This window comes from Dama dama, chromosome 18 (assembly GCF_033118175.1).
Source record: "Dama dama isolate Ldn47 chromosome 18, ASM3311817v1, whole genome shotgun sequence".
Taxonomy (NCBI): domain Eukaryota; kingdom Metazoa; phylum Chordata; class Mammalia; order Artiodactyla; family Cervidae; genus Dama; species Dama dama.
Genome location: NC_083698.1, coordinates 41,382,873 through 41,402,121, shown reverse-complemented (window position 1 = coordinate 41,402,121; position 19,249 = coordinate 41,382,873). Strand labels below are relative to the sequence as shown.

The 19,249-nt window shown below is 36.2% G+C and overlaps 1 protein-coding gene across 1 annotated transcript in view; it reads left to right on the top strand.

Moving 5' to 3' along the window:
- PTPN12 (protein tyrosine phosphatase non-receptor type 12) overlaps window positions 1–19,249 on the top strand; it is an 84,858-nt gene that overhangs the window by 24,833 nt on the left and 40,776 nt on the right. The window contains exon 2 of the mRNA XM_061165171.1: window positions 12,148–12,256. Within this exon, the coding sequence (XP_061021154.1) occupies window positions 12,148–12,256 (109 nt within the window). The remainder of the gene's footprint in view (window positions 1–12,147; window positions 12,257–19,249) is intronic.

Here is a 19,249-nt window from a genome sequence, read left to right as displayed (position 1 = left end):
ATCTTGGGTTATTTTGATTCAAGGATTCTAAAATTAAGAAACACATTCTAGATTTTATTTGTAAATTATTTTTGTTGTGTATTTACTCTGTTACCGCAAGTTTGTTTTTATTTAAAATATTGCAGAAATCTTGAAAATTGTATGTAGGTGGGTCCTAGTTTTTCATGATTAAGTCTGGCTTTTTGTTTGAAGAGGAGTACTATTTATCTTTATTACAAAGAGATATGCGAAGACAAAATCATGCCCTTGGTAACTTTGGGTGAACATAACTTCACAGTAGTATAATCTGGCCTTTTCCAGACCAAGTCTAAAATAATGCCAGAATGAAACACCTGTTGCAAGAAATCATCAATATCTAATATCAGAAATCACAACAAAAAGAAACCTTATGCCCATTACCTGTCAGACCTCATTCCCCCTCACCCCAGCATCCTAGAAACTACCAATCTACTTTCTGATTATAAATTTGCCTAGTCTGGACATTTCATATAAATGGAATGATATCTGCCTTTTTTGTCTGCCTTCTTTTACTTAGCATGTTTTCAACTTTCATCAGTTAAGGATGTATCGATACTTTATTCCTATTCTATGGCCAAATAATATTCCATTGTTTGACTAGACTACATTTTGTTTATATTTATCAGTCAATGGACATTTGGGTTGTTGCCACTTTTTGACTCTTATGAGTAATACTACTATGATTATTTTTTGTGTATAGTTTTTAGTATGGGCATATGTTTTCAGTTCTCGTGAGTATATACCTAGGGGTGGAATTACTGGATTACATGGTAACTCTATATTTAACCTTTTAAGGAATTGCCAAACTGTCTCTAATAAGAATTTAAAATTTAAATTTACAAACAAAAGTTTGGCAACCTAACTTGACTTTATCTCTACTTGGTCTCCTTTTTGAGAAATGAAATGATTGTGTGGAAGTAGATCCTTTATTATACTTAATTTTTTATATCTTAAAAACATAAATACTTCATATTAATCAAAGCATTTTTATGCATTGAGAGGGAAAATTGGCAGAGCATATTTTAATAGGAGTTCCTTATATGTAACTAGACTTGGGGAGTGGAGTGAGAAGACGCAAAAATATGGCTTGTAAACTTAAGCCTGGTTTGCCAGGTAATTTTCAAGCTTTTAGGTAAATTAAAGGACATATGTGGTGTCTGCATAGATCCATAATGGAAGGATTAGGGAGAACATCAGTGAGCCATTCTGGAATTTTGCCTGTAATTTATTTTGTCTAATGCTGCCTAAATAGACTTATAATGTATAGTTGGAAATTGCTTTCTGAATTTTAAATAGAAATTGTCACTGGTAATGAGCAATGTGGTCTCAAGTATTCTGTTCTGGTATGGCATCAAATCTTAGGGTACACACAAAAAGAGATTAAAATCTCTTAGTGTTTTTAAGAAAAAAAAGACACTATTTGAATATACAAATAAAGATATTTTGGTATTTGCTAGTTTCTATAAGAAGTCAGCAGCTTCCCTTACAGCTCAGTTGGGAAAGCATCTGCCTGCAATGCAGGAGACCCAGGTTCGATTCCCCGGTTGGGAAGATCCCCTGGAGAAGGAAATAGCAACCCACTCCAGTATTTCTTGCCTGAAGAATCTCGTAGACAGAGGAGCCTGACGGGCTACAGTCCATGGGGTCGCAAGAATCAGACACAACTTAGCGAGTAAACCACCACCATAAGAAGTCAGCTAATCTGAAGCAGGTAATTAAAAATGTTCCTTAAATTCCTCATGTGTTGATCTTATATGCTCTTCTCAGTCTTTACATATTTAAAGGCAAGCTCTATGGTGAATGTTGGGTAGGGTGCTTTGCATGCATGATGATGAACACAAATGCATTTTTCTGTCTCTACTCCTTGGCATACATTAATTATCAGTTATTTATTATTTTGTTATGCCACCAAATTTCCCATTTTTACATAGTCATTCAAAGTGTTTCTTAAATATTTTTAATTGAAAAGACAATACAATTCCTTTAATATAATTGAAAGAAAATTAAGTTACCCATCATTCTGTCCTTAAAACAACTATCTTTCTTCATTGGTAGTGGGACTAGAAAGTTAAGGGCCGGGTTTGGTAGCTGTTTACTGAGGTATTCTCACTGGAACTTGAAACTGGTTGGATGTGAGAGGAAGCAAGTGGACAGATAAATGGGGAAAGTCCAAAACTACTGGGAGGTTTTAAGCCTGAATGGCTAAGGAGGGTAGAGGTGCCATGAATATCAAAAGGGACATAGAAGCATTTGAAAAAATCAGTCAATTTCTTTGTATCTAGTTAGATTTGAGAGGCTGTTGTGAATGTTCCAGAAAACACAGATTTGGAGATTGTGTCATATAATAGTTGTTTGTTGTTTAGTCAGTAAGTTGTGTCCTGCTGTTTTTTGACACCATGGACTACAGCCTGCCAGGCTCCTCTTGTCCATGGGATTCCAGGCAAGAACACTGCAGTGAGTTGCCATTTCCTTCCTCAGGGTATCTTCCCAACCCAGGGATTGGCCTGCATTGACAGGCGGATTCTTTACCACTGAGCCACCAACAAAGCCCAATGTAATAGTTAAAGGAGTAGTAAGGAGCAGGGGATAGACTTGCTAAAAGACAAAATTTGAGGAGACAATAGATGAATAGAGAACACATACTTAAAGGACCAGAAAGGGTAAGAGGAAAGTCAAGAGACAGTAGTTTCATGGAATCGAAGAAAAGAGTTTTAAAAAGAGGTAGATCATTTGTTAAACACTTTACAGGAATTGAGGCTATTAATTTTGATGCCTTTTGGAGATTATTGGTGACTTCAGAGCAGTAGTTTTCAGTACAAGTGGTAAAGAGAAGAATGAAATTTTCAGGGGGTTCAGGAGTTCATGGTTTACCAGAAGTATAAGTTTCATTTCCATATGGTGGTAAATATGAACTGAGCTTTCTTAAATTGCAAAGGTGACTCTTCCTGTGCTACATTTGTTTTTGCAAAGATGAAAATATGAATTCTACATCCACACTATTAATTTGAGGGGTCTTTATTTTTTAGTTGGACAGTTATTGTAACTTAATGTGTTGACCCTGGGACTCAAAATCTTCAAGTCTACTGTATATTTATATTATATATTTTGGAATAATGAGATTAGTGATGAATTGCTTTGGAATACTTTGAGAGTCTGGGCTTAGAGTATTTCCCAGTTTAGACTACAGAGTAAAGAGGACTATAGTGATTGTGTTAAGTCAAGACATAACCAGATGAAGGGAGGCATAGTCAGAAGCTGGAGTATTAATATGTAGATTTTGGAAATTTTTGAGCAATTTGTTGTGGGGACAGTGGAAGAAAATGTTTGAAGTTGGGATTGACATAGAAAATATGGAATCAATGTTTGCATGAGTTAAATGGTGAGAGGGGCATGAGATAAAGGATGATGAAGAAACAGATGAAAGAGAAGGTGAGGACTTTGTGAGCAGAAACAAAAATAAACCTGAGAACCCATTTTTTCCCATTTACTGTATTTAAATTATTAGTTATTTTTTACATTTATTTTTAGACTAAACCACGTGGCATGTGGATGTTAGTTCCCTCACCAGGGATTGAACCCTTGACCTTTGCAGTAGCCGCAGAGTCTTAACCACTGAACCTCAACGGAAGTCCCTCCATTTGCTGTATTAACAAAACAATTGTATTGTCCTCTTAGTTCAAATAGGATTCTAGTTTTTTTCTATATAATTTATAAATTATATCCTTCTAATATTTTGATCTTGAGAAAGTCCTATATTTTCTTTTCCAACTAGAAAACTGGAGTCCTTCCTTTAAGAAAAGGAAGCCATTTGCTTGTTGTCTAGGGTATGCAAAAAATGATTATAGGCTTGATGTGAAATTTTTTACTACCTTTTTTTCTGTTAGCTTTTGTGCTTTGCCATATTAATTGTTTTAAAATAAAGTCTGCAGTACAAAGTTTTATTTAAAAACTAATTCTCAAAATGAAGATCTATTGCTTCATCCATTCATGGAGGATTGTAAAACTACTGTGTTGAAGAGATCCCCTTTGCTAGTATTTAATGGAACTAGGAATTGAACCCTAACTTCTTTGACTTAAAGCTGTCTCATTATGAAGTGATAATGAAGTTTAAGGAGGGAAGGAAAATCACTTTCTAAGTTTACTGGCCAATTCTGATTTGCATCCTTTCCCTCTGAATATTACCACCTGAGAAGACCTAAACAGCGTTATTGACTTGCTGGAGTTTGTCACAGGTTACACTGGTAGTAGCTGTTATTAATCGAATAAGACATGGTCTCTATCTTCAGGGAACTCATATTCTATCAGGGATGGTATATGTACACATATAAATAATTATTGCAAATTGGGATATGTCCTAGATGAGGGATAAATATCAAGTGCTGTGAGTAGAAATGAGGAAGCAATAAGGGAGGAAGTGGAAGATGGGGTTGGGTTCCAGTACTGTTCTCAGGAAATGTTTCAACAAGATGATTTCTGTACTGAGCAGTAAAGAAGCAGGGAGTTTGCTTGGCCAACTGAAAATAACTGAAGCATTGAAATTTACGTGAACAAGGAGTAAAATCATTTTATTACCTAAAGACTGGTAAGATTGGCCCCTTTGATGCATGTGTGTTCATTCGTGTCCAGTTTTTTGTGACCCTGTGAACTGTAGCCCACCAGGCTCATCTGTCCATGGGATTCTCCAGGCAAGAATACTGGAGTGGGTTGCTATTTCCTCCTCCAGGGGATCTTCCTGACCTAGGGATCAAACCTACATCTCCTGCATGGGCAGGTGAATTTTTTTTTATACTGCTGTGCTATCTAGGAAGCCCACGATTGGCCCCTATTTACTTCAAAGTATGTCTTTTAAGTACCAGCCCTGACTTACATTTTTTTTTTTTTAAATATTTTTCATTGGAGTATAGTGATCTTACAGTGTTATGTTAGTTTCTACTGTATAGCAAAATGAAGCAGCAGTATGGTCCCTGACTTAGCTTTAATGAGAAGGCATAGCGATGCATTTCTGAAGAATGACAGATAAGTTAGTCTGTCGTGCAGCAGTAGGTAAAAGGGTGAGCAAAGATAGGAAGATGAATTTTGAAAGGCAGAGTTGCATAATTTGCAACTAAAGGTAAACATTGCAGTTGTGTACTTGAAAGACCTGTTATTTTAACTGCTTATAAGTTATTATTGGTAGCATACATATTTTTACATAAATATATTTGTAAAGATATAAAGAATAGCCAGTTAGTGTATATTTTATGGAAATTATACTCTGATTTTACTACTTGATGCTGCTACTTTGTATTTGAGGTTTTTAAATTTTTTAATTTTATCTTAATAATCATCCAGTTAATTGTCGTTGGGTTAACTCAGTAGTATTATGAGTCAGTGGCTTTTTGTGTCTGATGACATTAATATTTTGGGCATAAAACCAGATGAATTTTTTTCATCTCAGTTGTTACTGTCTGCCAACTATGTGCCACAGTACACATAGATGAATTTTAAAACTTCAGATGAATTTTCCTGATAATTGCTTCAGAAATATTACAGAGCAAGGGCAAAAACAGTACTGTTTAGTTATTCTTATATTTTGTTACAGTATAAAGTAATTTCACTTTATTTAACTTTAAGGTACATTATTATGATTTGCATATTCTTGTGTGCATATTTTCTAAAATTAGTGTCTTATAAAGTTGATACTGTTTTTTTCAGTTGTTGGGGACATTTAGGAATTGGAGGCAGTAGTGTATGGCCTAATAACAGAGTATTAGAAGGATTGATTTCCAATACCTAATTTATCTATTTTCCATCTTACACCAAAAAGAATTTGAGTTGCCTTAATTTTATTTAAGCTCTACTGTTTTTCTGTCAATTTGTTTTCTTCTTTTTTTTTTCATTTATTTTTATTAGTTGGAGGCTAATTACAATATTGTAGTGGTTTTTGTCATATATTGACATGAATCAGCCATGGATTTACATGTATTCCCCATCCCGATCCCCCCTCCTACGTCCCTCTCCACCCGATTCCTCTGGGTCTTCCCAGTGCACCAGGCCCGAGCACTTGTCTCATGCATCCAACCTGGGCTGGTGATCTGTTTCACTATAGATAATATACATGTTTCGATGCTGTTCTCTAGAAACATCCCACCCTCGCCTTCTCCCACAGAGTCCAAAAGTCTGTTCTGTACATCTGTGTCTCTTTTTCTGTTTTGCATATAGGGTTATCGTTACCATCTTTCTAAATTCCATATATATGTGTTAGTATACTGTAATGGTCTTTATCTTTCTGGCTTACTTCACTCTGTATAATGGGCTCCAGTTTCATCCATCTCATTAGAACTGATTTCTTAATTGTTCTGATTGAAAATCCAGGTCAGAATCAAATTTAATACTTGTTCTTGTCTACATGTACTCTGAATTCTAGGTCTGTTTGGTTAATATGAAGAGAACTAGATAAATTTGAGGGGCAGAGCTAACACAGCTTGCCAGTGGATTGATTGGACGTTGAGGTGAGAGGAGGTAAAGGTAGGAGTCAGGATGATTCCCAGCCTTTAGGCTTGAGCGACTGTTGAATGGTGGTGCTGTTTGGACATGTGCTTTGGGCATTTTGTGATGCCTGTGGGACACCCAGTGGACAATCGAGTAGACAGACAGTTCTGGAGTCAACAAGCGTCACAAACACATTCTCATTAGCTTTGGTCCTTAGATAAACAAGGAAACTGTTCTACCCTTTTAAAGAACCAAGTCTTGACACACAACTGGATACCTTAAAGAGGATAGTCATGTTGTATATGGCTTTAGAGGCCTCTGAGAATCAGTTACTGATTTAGAATTGGAGAGTAAACCTTTTGTGTTTTTAAAAAGTAAAGAGAAAGTGATTTGTTTGAAACTTTAAAACACAGTGATTGTTAAACCCTATTTTTATTTGCATCACAAATTCTAACATATCAGAGACATCTCTGTAACTTGCCTGAGAAGTCTAATTAAACAATTCTTGAAATCACTTGTTTTAATGTGATTGGGGGAGCCTGGTGGGTTGCCGTCTATGGGGTCGCACAGAGTCGGACACGACTGAAGTGACTTAGCAGCAGCGGTTTATAAAGTATAGTAAGATACCCAGTCTCTTGTCTTCAGTGTTATAGTTTAATGGGTGAGACATTAAACTATAAATACTTTTCACAAGTGGTAATAGAGCAATGAATTCTTGACTACTTAGTTCTGGGAATTGGGAGCAATGAGGAAGGGAAGGTTTAAGAGAGGCTTCAGAAAGGAAATAACACTCTAGCCAGAGTCGTCCTATTAACTCACCAGAAAGAGTAAAACCTGTAGAACTGAGGGGTGGAAGGTTGCTGGTGGTGGTGGTGGTGGCCGTGGTGATAAATCTATATGGCTGAAGTGTCATACTCTGTGTGAGAGAGTGTTATAAAAAGAGGCTGGGAAATTAGACAGGCAGCTTTCAAAATATGTTAAAATTAAAGGATGTGGTAATTTATCTAGGACGTGATAGACCCATTGGAGAATTTTCAGGTGTGGGATTTAAAATGACCAGACTTGCTTTATAGAATAGAAACTCTAGAGTGGAATTATATGAGTTTATTATGTGATTTTTCTCAAGACTTTTAAGGGTAGCTGAAAATGTCTTTCTTAAAGGTTTTTTTTCCTTTGCTTAGTTAAAAAAGCCACACATAATAAAGGGTGTGAATAGTGCTTATAAGTTTATGTAAATATACCATTTAGCTATATTTTTGCTCAGTTAGGACAATGATTTCTAAGTATTTTCTTGCTTTAGTATAATTATGTGTAACTTAATAAATAAATAATTTTTATTAGTGTTTGGTTCAGTGCTTTTCTCATACAACTGTCACATAGCACTATACTTAAAAATAACGTTCCTTAGTATATTATGACGTGTTTCTCAATTTCATAGAGACAACATCACTACAGATAATGTGGTCAGGAAATTAAAATGACATTATATGTGTAAGTACTTTGCATTTCATATAGTTAAATAAACCTTGGTGGTGCTGTTTCCTCCAAGCACTACTGAGAGATTAAATTTTATGTGGTATTAAAAGAATGAAACCATTTTCTTTTGTTTAGCCCAGCATTCAGATGTTATTCTAAAATTAATTTATTTAACATATAAGAATTAAGTATGCTCTGGTAATACAGGGCATTACAGTTTTTAATCTAACAATAATCTTGTACTCATAGAGTTTAAAGTTTAGTAAAGGAAGTAACATGCATTCTGTTTATGTATTTGTCATGCAGTTCAGTCACTATATTCCTTCTTGAACATACTTTACACCAGGGGCTCGTAAGCACAGATTCCAGACTGTAGCAGCAGCAGCATCACCTGGGAACTCATTAAATACAAATTCTGAGGGTGGGTCCCTGCAGTTTCTCGTCTAACAAGCCCTCTAGGTGATTGTGAAGCATGCTCAAAATTGACAGTATGAATGAAGCATGCTTTATAATATGCAACACTCCCAGGAAAACAAATTGCCTAGAATATGTGATGCCTTTTGATCTCTGATCTAGGAAAGGCTTTATTTGAAGAAAGAAAGAAAGAAAATTGTAGTAGCAAATAACATTTAGAGAGTTTCAGAAATATTCTATAGTAACTGTTAACAATTATTGAGCCCATTTTTTTCATGCCAGGCTCTTTGCCGAGAGTAGTTGTTATTCTCAGATCACAGAGGAGGAGACACAGGTTAAATATATTCAGTGTCTTACAGCTAGAGAGTTTCAGATCAAGAATTTTAATTCAACCAACTAACTATAAAGCTGATTTTTTGTTAGGAAATAAGTTCCTATTTGAAGATATCTTTTTAATATAGTTGGGTAGAATTTTTTAATGTCAATTTTTTAAATGCACAAAACAATTTTTTATGTTTAATGGACCACCATGGCTTTATTTATACTATATCATAGATTAGTATCTCTAAGAGGTAAGAACATAGGTTATTATCTCTTAAGAGGTAAGAAAATTTCTAAGTATGCTACTTACATAGATTTGTTGGAAGCATGACTGTAGAAAAACATCCTATGTTGTGTTCAGTTCAGTTCAGTCCCTCAGTCGTGTCTGACTCTTTGCGACCCCGTGAATCGTAGCACGCCAGGCCTCCCTGTCCATCACTAACTCCTGGAGTTTACTCAAACTCATGTCCATCGAGTTGGTGATGCCATCCAACCATCTCATCCTCTGTCATCCCCTTCTCCTCCTGCCCCCAATCCTTCCCAGCATCAGGGTCTTTTCCAATGAGTCAACTCTTTGCGTGAGGTGGCCAAAGTATTGGAGTTTCAGCTTCAAAATCAGTCCTTCCAATGAACACCCGGGACTGATCTCCTTTAGGATGGACTGGTTGGATCTCCTTGCAGTCCAAGGGACTCTCAAGAGTCTTCTCCAACACCACAGTTCAAAAGCATCAATTCTTCGGCACTCAGCTTTCTTCACCGTCCAACTCTTATATCCATTAATGACTACTGGAAAAACCATAGCCTTGACTAGATGGATGTTTGTTGGCAAAGTGATGTCTCTGCTTTTAAATATGCTATCCAGGTTGTTGTGTTAGTCTTTAAGAAAACTGGATCTATAAAAATTCAGACTCAAATTAGATATTTACTTGTACACAAAAGTGTTCTTAAAGCTTCATATATGAGAAATGAAAAGTAATTTCCTATAAAAATTTTAATTTGCATGTTTAAATAACATAATTTCTCTTATAAAAGAAGAAATGCTTAGAGTGACTGGAGCAGGCATTCCAGAAGTACAGTTACATTTTACAATTAAATTCATCCCCTCTTTCCTTTTCTTTGTAGTTTTTTTTGTTTTGTTTTTTAGTGTGTGTGGGTGTATCTTTTTTTTCCAATGATAGTTACCTAAGTTATAGTCTCTTACCCCTGTGTTTCTGCTACTGTTTGGATTGCTATCTTTCTGTTAGTCACATTCACGTAGAATATTTTGTAATACATTGATACTATATTTGAAAATCTTTGAGCAGAAAAAATAAAAAATTGCATAAATATGCAAGATATATATGTAAGTAACTAGGAGGATCTTTGTTAATGTAGAATAGAGAAATTGTGAATAATCTTTTCAACTTTTATTTTTTAAACAATTTTATTTTTGAATAGGTAATGTATTCATATAATCCAAATTGTACGAAAGAATGTATAGTAATGTTTGCTTCCCATCCATAGCATACAGCTACTCATTCTCTTCCCCATAGACAACAACCTTTGTAAATAGTTTCAGAGATGTTTTATGCACGTACAAGCAAATACAAGTAAATATTTTTAACACTAACAGTAATATATACTGTGTTCTCTGCTTTTTTACACTTCATATTTATTTTTGAGATCTTTCCATATCACTGTATATTAAGAGCTTCGTCATTTGTTTTCAACCCTGCTTCTGTAAATGAAACAGACCTTTTTAGCCAGCCCTCTACTGTCTTTTCCAATTTTGTGTTCTTTTCCTGTTATAAATAATTCTGCTATAAATAACTGTGTGTGTACATCATTTCATGAGCGTGTGCCATTAATCTAGAGAACAAATTTGTAGACGTGCATTTCTAGGTTAAGAGGTTATGTGTATTTGTAATTGCCAAATTACCCTCCTTAGGGGTTGTACTAATATTCTTTTCTACCAGTGTTGTGTCAAAGTTCTGGTTTTTCCACACCCTCACCAACAGCCCATTTACTTTCTAAATAACTACAATTCCCTACCCCCCCATGCACTTCCATACTTTGAAAACTTTATTACTACAGGAAATAACATCGTAAAAGTGGACAGTTTTGCTTTGGCATTGTGCCTGTGCAAAACAAAATTCTAGTTAAGATTTTTCATTTTTAAAAAACATATTCCTGCTTTAGGTCTCTAAGATTGGGATGATAAAATTTAGGAGTTTTTCAGAGAAGAAAAAACTTATTTAATCTGTATGTGAGGGTCTACTTTAAGATTATTTCACATGTTAAATGTTAAGTATGTCAATACAAGAATAAGTTAAGGATGTTCAATTAAAGTTCTATCTGTAAAAATACAGACATACTATTCTTAGTTGCTTAATTATCAGTATCACAAGGAACAAAAATAAAATGGTGAAAAAATTAAATGTTACCAGACATCTTTTTCATTTGTATTTAATACTTTTGTTGAATAGTAAAACCAGAATGCCTTCGATATGTTTTTAAGCCTGGAAGAAAGTAGGTTCCTTTGAAATTAGATTTCAGCAATGTGGTTGAGTAGTGAATTTAAACAATTCACAATGCTGACTTTCAGTGCTTCTGAAAGCAGGAAGTGTATTACTGACATGCAGAAATATTCCAGCCCAAAGAACATCCCTACTGCCATATGTGGTAAGAATTTCTCACTAACTCACAAACCACTTCTGTAATGCACTGAATAAGCAGAATTGGTCTTTGTTGAACATTTCCAATTGAGTATCAAAGAACTTTGTTTTGCAGTGTCTTATAAGTAATTATTAGCTTATGCCTTGGAAGGAGCCTGGCACATCATGGGTGCTCAAGGTTTACTGAGAGAAGAAATAAGAACTTTTATATAATCTTTTAGGTGTGATTTTTAAAGTTTGTTTTTTGGATCCTGAGTTAAATATTCTGACTCAGCTTAAAAATGGTTTCTTTAAATAAAATTATTTATATCTGGTGCCATGTTGTGTTCAGTTGCTCAGTCATGTGCAACTGTTTGTGACCCCATGGACTGTAACCCGCCGGGCTCCTCTGCCCATGGAACTTTCCGGGCAAGAATACTGGATCGGTTTCCATTTCCTTCTCCAGGGGAACTTCCTCACCCAGAGATCAAACCCAGTCTCTTCAGTCCTGCATTGTTAGGTGGACTCTTTACCACTTTTATTCTACTGCCCCCCTTTTAAAATTACTAGTTGGAATATTAATCTTAGGTTTGCTCTTATGCTAAGAAAAAAAAAATCTTAGAGTTAATTATTAAGGGCTTAATTATTAAGAGCTAGGGAGATTACTGTGAACTTAGAAAAACAAGAAAATGAGTTGTGAGAAATTGGGGTTAGCAAAATTCAATGAAGAGCTATATATCATTCAAATTTTCATTAACATTTTGAAATACTAATGTTTTTCTAAATTTGAATCTTCTTTTCTTTTGATTTTAAGCGACTAAGAAGATTGTCAACCAAATATAGAACAGAAAAGATTTATCCCACAGCCACTGGAGAAAAAGAAGAAAATGTTAAAAAGAACAGATATAAGGACATACTGCCATGTAAGTTTAAAATGCCATTAATGGAACAAATGGATATGCTAATTAGTAGTTTTATAGCTTAAACTAGCTTTATTCTTCCTAATGAGTTTATTTGTTAAGAAAATAATGATGAGCTTCTCTTTCAAGGTATACTACAAGATAATAATTTGTGGTTGTGCTTGCCTTTCCTTATGATAGTAGACTTTGCTGTTGTTTTATTGTTCATTTTTTTCCCCTTTAAGCATCACAATTACTCTGATACTGCCCCACTTTTAAATCTGAAAAATCCAAGTAAAAATATCTTTTGTGGACTCCCTGTTCAGAGAAATTTTTTGTAAAAAATAAAATAATACAGACACAATTCAATAAGTATAATACATTTTATAAAATGCTAAAAATATTAACTCATCTATTATCTATTCATAAGAACTATAATTGATTAATGGAGCATTAATAATGAACCATGAAAAAAAAATGAACCATGATTCATGCTTGTGTGTCTGCTTGTTCTTAGTAATCTAAGAACATGATATGTATCTGAGGTTATGCCTAAGACTGATAGCATTATAATCTATCAGAGTACCTTTAACTGTAAAAGTTAAAAATTTATATCATACCTGCTGCCTTTTAAAGCTGCCAATAGTCTTTCTCTTTTCCTTCCTTCAGGTATCAAGAAATGTATACATTCCATGATACCATTCTCTCAACTCTCCTTTCATCCTTTTTTTTCTAGCTTTATTGAAGTATAATTGACAAAATCTCATTCATTCCTAGCTTATTCTTTCTAAAATGTCCTTGATAAATTTTCCAGTGACTTTAATTATCATATTTGATAGACTTTTATTATTATTGTTGTTGTTGTTGTTTAGTGCTTATTCTTTTCTGTTAACTATTTTGATGTTGTTGACCAGTCTTTATTTTTTAAATTTCCTTCTATAATATCCCTTTTTCAAATTGCCTCCTCCCTCACTTGTCTTCTTCCCTCTTTCTTACTGTCCTCTTTGCATAAATTTCATCCCTCATCCTTGTTATTCAGCTTTACTCTCAGATATGGGATCTGCGGTGGCTGGTAGTAGCACAGTTATTACAAGCTGGCCGCAGAGCATAATGAAGAGTTCTGACTGGAAGTTCAAGTCCTGCTTCTGTCACCTGTTATCTGTGTGATTTTGGATTCATGCTTTCTGTGCTTTAGTTTCTTCATCTTCAAAATGGAGATTAAAATAATAATTACCTTAAAAGATTACTTTGTGCATGTACAATGCCTACAGTTGTCCCGAGCACATAGTAACCACTCATTAAGCTTTTGGAAAATATAATTCACTTTTCTTACCAATCTACTTCAGAGTAGTGAATGGTATGGATTTCTGAATAGTTCTTTTAAATTAAGCAATATGATTTTGAGGTACTCTTATTATGCTCTAGAATTAATTTCAGTTCAGTTCAGTCGTGTGTGACTCTTTGCGACCCCATGGACCACAGCCCTCCAGGCCTCCCTGTCCATCACCAACTCCCGGAGTTGACCCAGACTCAAGTGCGAGTCAGTGATGCCATCCAACCATCTCATCCTCTGTCGTCTCTTTCTCCTCCCTCCTTCAATCTTTCCCACTATCAGGGTTTTTTCAAATGAGTCAGCTTCAACATCAGTCCTTCCAGTGAACACCCAGGACTGATCTCCTTTAGGATGGACTGGTTGGATCTCCTTGCAGTCCAAGGGACTCTTAAGAGTCTTCTCCAACACCACAGTTCAAAAGCATCAATTCTTCGGCGCTTAGCTTTCTTTATAGTCCAACTCTCACATCCATACATGACCACCGGAAAAACCATAGCCTTGACTAGATAGACCTTTGTTGGCAAAGTAATGTCTCTGCCTTTTAACATGCTGTCTAGGCTGGTCATAATTTTTCTTCCAAGGAGCAACCAACCGTCTTTTAATTTCATGGCTGCAGTCACCATCGGCAGTGATTTTGGAGCCCCCCAAAAAAGTCAGCCACTGTTCCACTGTTTCCCCATCTATTTGCCATGAAGTGATGGGACCGGTTGCCATAGTTTTCTTGAGCTTTAAGCTAATGTTTTCACTCTCCTCTTTTACTTTCATCAAGAGGCTCTTTAGTTCTTCTTCACTTTCTGAGATAAGGGTGGTGTCATCTGCATATCTGCTGCTGCTGCTAAGTCGCTTCAGTTGTGTCTGACTCCGTGCGATCCCATAGATGGCAGCCCACCAGGCTCCTCTGTCCCTGGGATTCTCCAGGCAAGAATACTGGAGTGGGTTGCCATTTCCTTCTCCATCTGCATATCTGAGATTATTGATATTTCTCCCGGCAATCATGATTCCAGCTTGTGCTTCCTCCAGCCCAGCATTTCTCATGATGTACTCTGCATATAAGTTAAATAAGCAGGGTGACAATATACAGCCTTGACGTACTCCTTTTCCTATTAGGAACCAGTCTATTGTTCCATGGCCAGTTCGAACTGTTGCTTCCTGACCTGTGTACAGATTTCTCAAGAGGCAGGTCAGGTGGTCTGGTATTCCCATCTGTTTCAGAATTTCCTACAGTTTATTGTTATCCACACAGTCAAAAGGTTTGGCATAGTCAATAAAGCTGAAATAGATGTTTTTCTGGAACTCTCTTGCTTTTTCGATGATCCAGCGGATATTGGCAATTTGAACTCTGGTTCCTCTGCCTTTTCTAAATCCACATTGAACATCTGGAAGTTCCCGGTGTACGTATTGCTGAAGCCTGGCTTGGAGAATTTTGAGCATTACTTTACTAGCGTGTAAGATAAGTGCAATTGTGCAGTAGTCTGAGCATTCTTTGGCATTGCCTTTCTTTGGAACTGGAATGAAAACTGACCTTTACCAGTGCTGTGGCCACTGCTGAGTTTTCCAAATGTGCTGGCATATTGAATGCAGCACTTTCACAGCATCATCTTTTAGGATTTGAAATAGCTCAACTGGAGTTCTATCACCTGCACTAGCTTTGTTTGTAGTGATGCTTCCCATGGCCCACTTGACTTCACATTCCAGATGTCTGACTCTAGGTGAGTGATCACAGTATCTTGATTATCTGGGTCCTGAAGACCTTTTTTGTATAGTTCTTTTGTGTATTCTTGCCACCTCTTCTTAATATCTTCTGCTTCTGTTAGGTCCCTACCATTTCTGTCCTTTATTGAGCCCATCTTTGCCTGAAATGTCCCCTTGGTATCTCTAATTTTCTGGAAGAGATCTCTAACCTTTCCCATTCTATTGTTTTCCTTGATTTCTTTGCATTAATCACTGAGGAAGGCTTTCTAATCTCTCCTTGCTATTCTTTGGAACTCTGCATTCAAGTGGGTAGCTTTCCTTTTCTCCTTTGCTTTTGACTTCTCATCTTTTCACAGCTATTTCTAAGGCCTCCTCAGACAGCCATTTTTGTTTTTTGCATTTCTTTTTCTTGAGGATGGTCTTGATCCCTGTCTCCTCTACAATGTCATGAACCCCCATCCATAGTTCATCAGGCACTCTATCAGATCTAGTCCCTTAAATCTATTTCTCACTTCCACTGTATAATCATAAGGGATTTGATTTAGGTCATACCTGAATGATCTAATGGTTTTCCCTACTTTCTTCAATTTTAGTCTAAATTTGCCAATGAGGAGTTCCCAATCTGAGCCACAGTCAGCTCCCGGTCTTGTTTTTGCTGACTATATAGAGCTTCTCCATCTTTGGCTGCAAAAAATATAATCAGTCTGATTTCGGTGTTAGCCATCTGGTGATGTCCACATGTAGAGTCTTCTCTTGTTTTGTTGGAAGAGGGAGTTTGCTATGAGAAGTGCATTCTCTTGGCAAAACACTATTAGCCTTTGCCCTGCTTCATTCTGTACTCCAAGGCCAAATTTGCTTGTTACTGCAGGTATTTCTTGACTTCCTACTTTTGCATTCCAGTCCCCTGTAATGAAAAGGACATCTTTTTTGGGGGGGTTAGTTCTAGAAGGTCCTGTAGGTCTTCATAGAACTGTTCAACTTCAGCTTCTTCAGCATTACTGGTTGGGGCATAGACTTGGATTACTGTGATATTGAGTGGTTTGCCTTGGAAATAAACAGATCATTCCGTCATTGTTGAGATTGCATCCAAGTACTGCATTTCGTACCCTTTTCTTGAGTATGAGGGCTACTCCATTTCTTCTAAGGGATTCCTGCCCCCAGTAGTAGATGTAATGGTCATCTGAGTTAAATTCACCCATTCCAGTCCATTTTAGTTCGCTGATTCCTAAAATGTTGACGTTCACTCTTTCCATCTCCAGTGACTACTTCCAATTTGTGTTGATTCGTGGACCTAACATTCCAGGTTCCTATGCAATATTGCTCTTTACAGCATCGGACTTTGCTTCTCACACTAGTCATATCCACAACCGGGTTGTCGTTTTTGCTTTGGAATGAAGAGACGGAATTAATGTGCACACTCTTAAAGAAACAGAGTTTCCACCTTCTTTTTCTACCATCTGAGGAAATGAATCTCAAACAGCTTCAGGTTTCTGTTTTCATATGTTGTATCATTCATTCATTTTACAAGAAGCTTTGAACATATACAATGCGCTGCACATAACAGCAGAAAACAAACTGACCAAACACCCTGCCCTTGTAGAGCTTATAGTGTAGGCAAGGCGATGAACAATTCAAATGACGTGTGTGGTCTCTCACAGTGGTTAGTGCTATTGAGAATAATGTAGTAGGAGTTACGTAGAGAAAACTGAGAAGGAGGAAGCTTTAATAATTTTAACTAGAGATAGAGGGGGAAGTTCAGTGCTGTTACACTGGCCCTCTGAAAAATAAAAGCCTTGCTTTGTATTGTTTGCCAGGTTCTTTAGGAAATGTATTATTTGCCATAATCATCAAAACAAAACTGAGGGAGGTACTATTGTATGCCATTTTGCAGATAAAAAAGTGAGACAAAGGTGAAATAGCTTAGTTCAGTTCAGTTCAGTCGCTTAGTCGTTTCTGACTCTGACCACATGGACTGCAGCACGCCAGGCCTCCTTGTCCATCACCAACTTAAATAGCTTGCCACACAGCTAATAGCGTGGTGAGAATTTAAACCCGGGCAGTCTGTATCCAAAGCATTGGTTTTCAGCCACAGTGATTTTGCTCCTAAAGACACATTTAGTGATGCTAGACGTAGTTTGGTTGTTTGGTTCTTACAACTAGGATGTGGCGGGAGCAGGCTGCTACTGGCATCTCATGTGTAGAGGACAGGGAAGCTACTGCAACCTACAGTCTAGAGCCCACAGCCTCCTCACAACAAAGAAGAGCCAAGGTCAAATAAAAGTTAGTGCTGAGCTTGAGAAACCTTGCCCTAGAATCTGAGCTCTTAACCATTTTGCAATAGGCAGAGTAGCAGTACCTTTTTACTTTATTTAAGGTTTGATAAGTCAGTTTCCAATAAATTTCTAATCATTTTAATTTGGAAAATTAAATTGAAAGTAATAGTTTTTAGAAATACGTATTTTCCTCCTGTCATAAAAATAATGTAAATTGACCATTTCTTTTGAGTATTTAGCATGAACAGTGTTTGCAGGTATGGTTTTTTTTTTTTTTTTTAACAGCCTTATTGTGGTATAATTTAAATATCATAAAGTTGACCCATTTTTAGGATGGGGACTCTTTACACTGTTGATGGAATTGTGAATTCATTCAGCCACTGTGGAAAACTGTATGGAGTTTTCTCAAGAAACAAACAAAAAAATAGAACTACCGTATGACCCGACAGTGTTACTCCTGGCTGTATATGCACAAAAAACAAAAACACTAATTTGAAGAGATACATGCATCCTGGTATTTTTATATACCCCAGACACAAGTTGTTTTTTAGGTATTATGATTTGCACATTTCCCCCCCCTCAGTTTTATGGTTTGTCTTTTCATTTTCTTAGTGGTGTCTTAATGCACACTTTTAATTTTCATGAAGTCCAGTTTATCAGTTTTATGGGTCATGCTTTTCATGTTCAATTCAAGAACTTTTTGCCTAATCCAGATAACAAAGATTTTCTTCTGTGTTTTTTTCATTTCATTCCTGTAAGTATTATAGTCTTAGCAGTTACATTTAAGTGTATAGTCTATTTTGAGTTATTTTTTAATATGGTGTGAGGTAAGGATCTAAAATAATCTTTGAGCACGTGGCATTGTTCCAGCACCATTTGTTGAAAATTATCCTTTCTCCACTGAATTGCCTTAGCTCTTTTGTTGGAAATCATTTGACCGTAAATGTAAGAGTTTATTTCTGGACCCTTAATTCTATTTCATTGACACCAGATCATAGTATCTTGATCATTGTAGCTTTATAGTAAGATTTTTTTTTTTTTTTAATAGTAGGTTTTAAAAGCAAGAAGGAGTGTTAAGTTCTCTGTGTTCTTCTAAAAAATTGGTTTGGTTATTCTCAGTCCTTTGCATTTCCATATAAATTGTGGGATAAGCTTGTCAATTTCTGCAAAAATTCCTACTGGAGTTTTAATAAGGATTGCGTTGAATCTGTGGATCAGTTTGAGGATAATTGCAATCTTAAAGCATATCGCCTCTTTAAGTCTAAGTGTTCATCAGCGGGCGAATGGATGAAGAAAGTGTTTATGTATATGTGTGCTGTGCTTAGGTGCTCAGTCGTATCCAACTCTTTGCAACCCTACGGATTGTACGTAGCCCATCAGGCTCTGTCCGTGGGGATTCTCCAGGCAAGAATACTAGAGTAGGTTGCCATGCCCTTTTCCAGGGGATCTTCCCAACCCAGGGACTAACCCCAGGTCTCCCGCATTGTAGGTGGATTCTTGACCATCTGAGCCACCAGGGAACCATATATATAAGACAACTCTGTTTATTTAAATCTTTAATTTCTCTCAGCAGTGTTTTATGGTTTTCAGTGTACAAATCTTGTATTTTTTCTTTTAAAAAGTTTCTATGCTGTTGTGAATGGAATTATTTTAATTTTATTTTCAAGTTGTTACTACTATATAGAAATATAGTTCATATTTGCACATCGATTTTTTTTT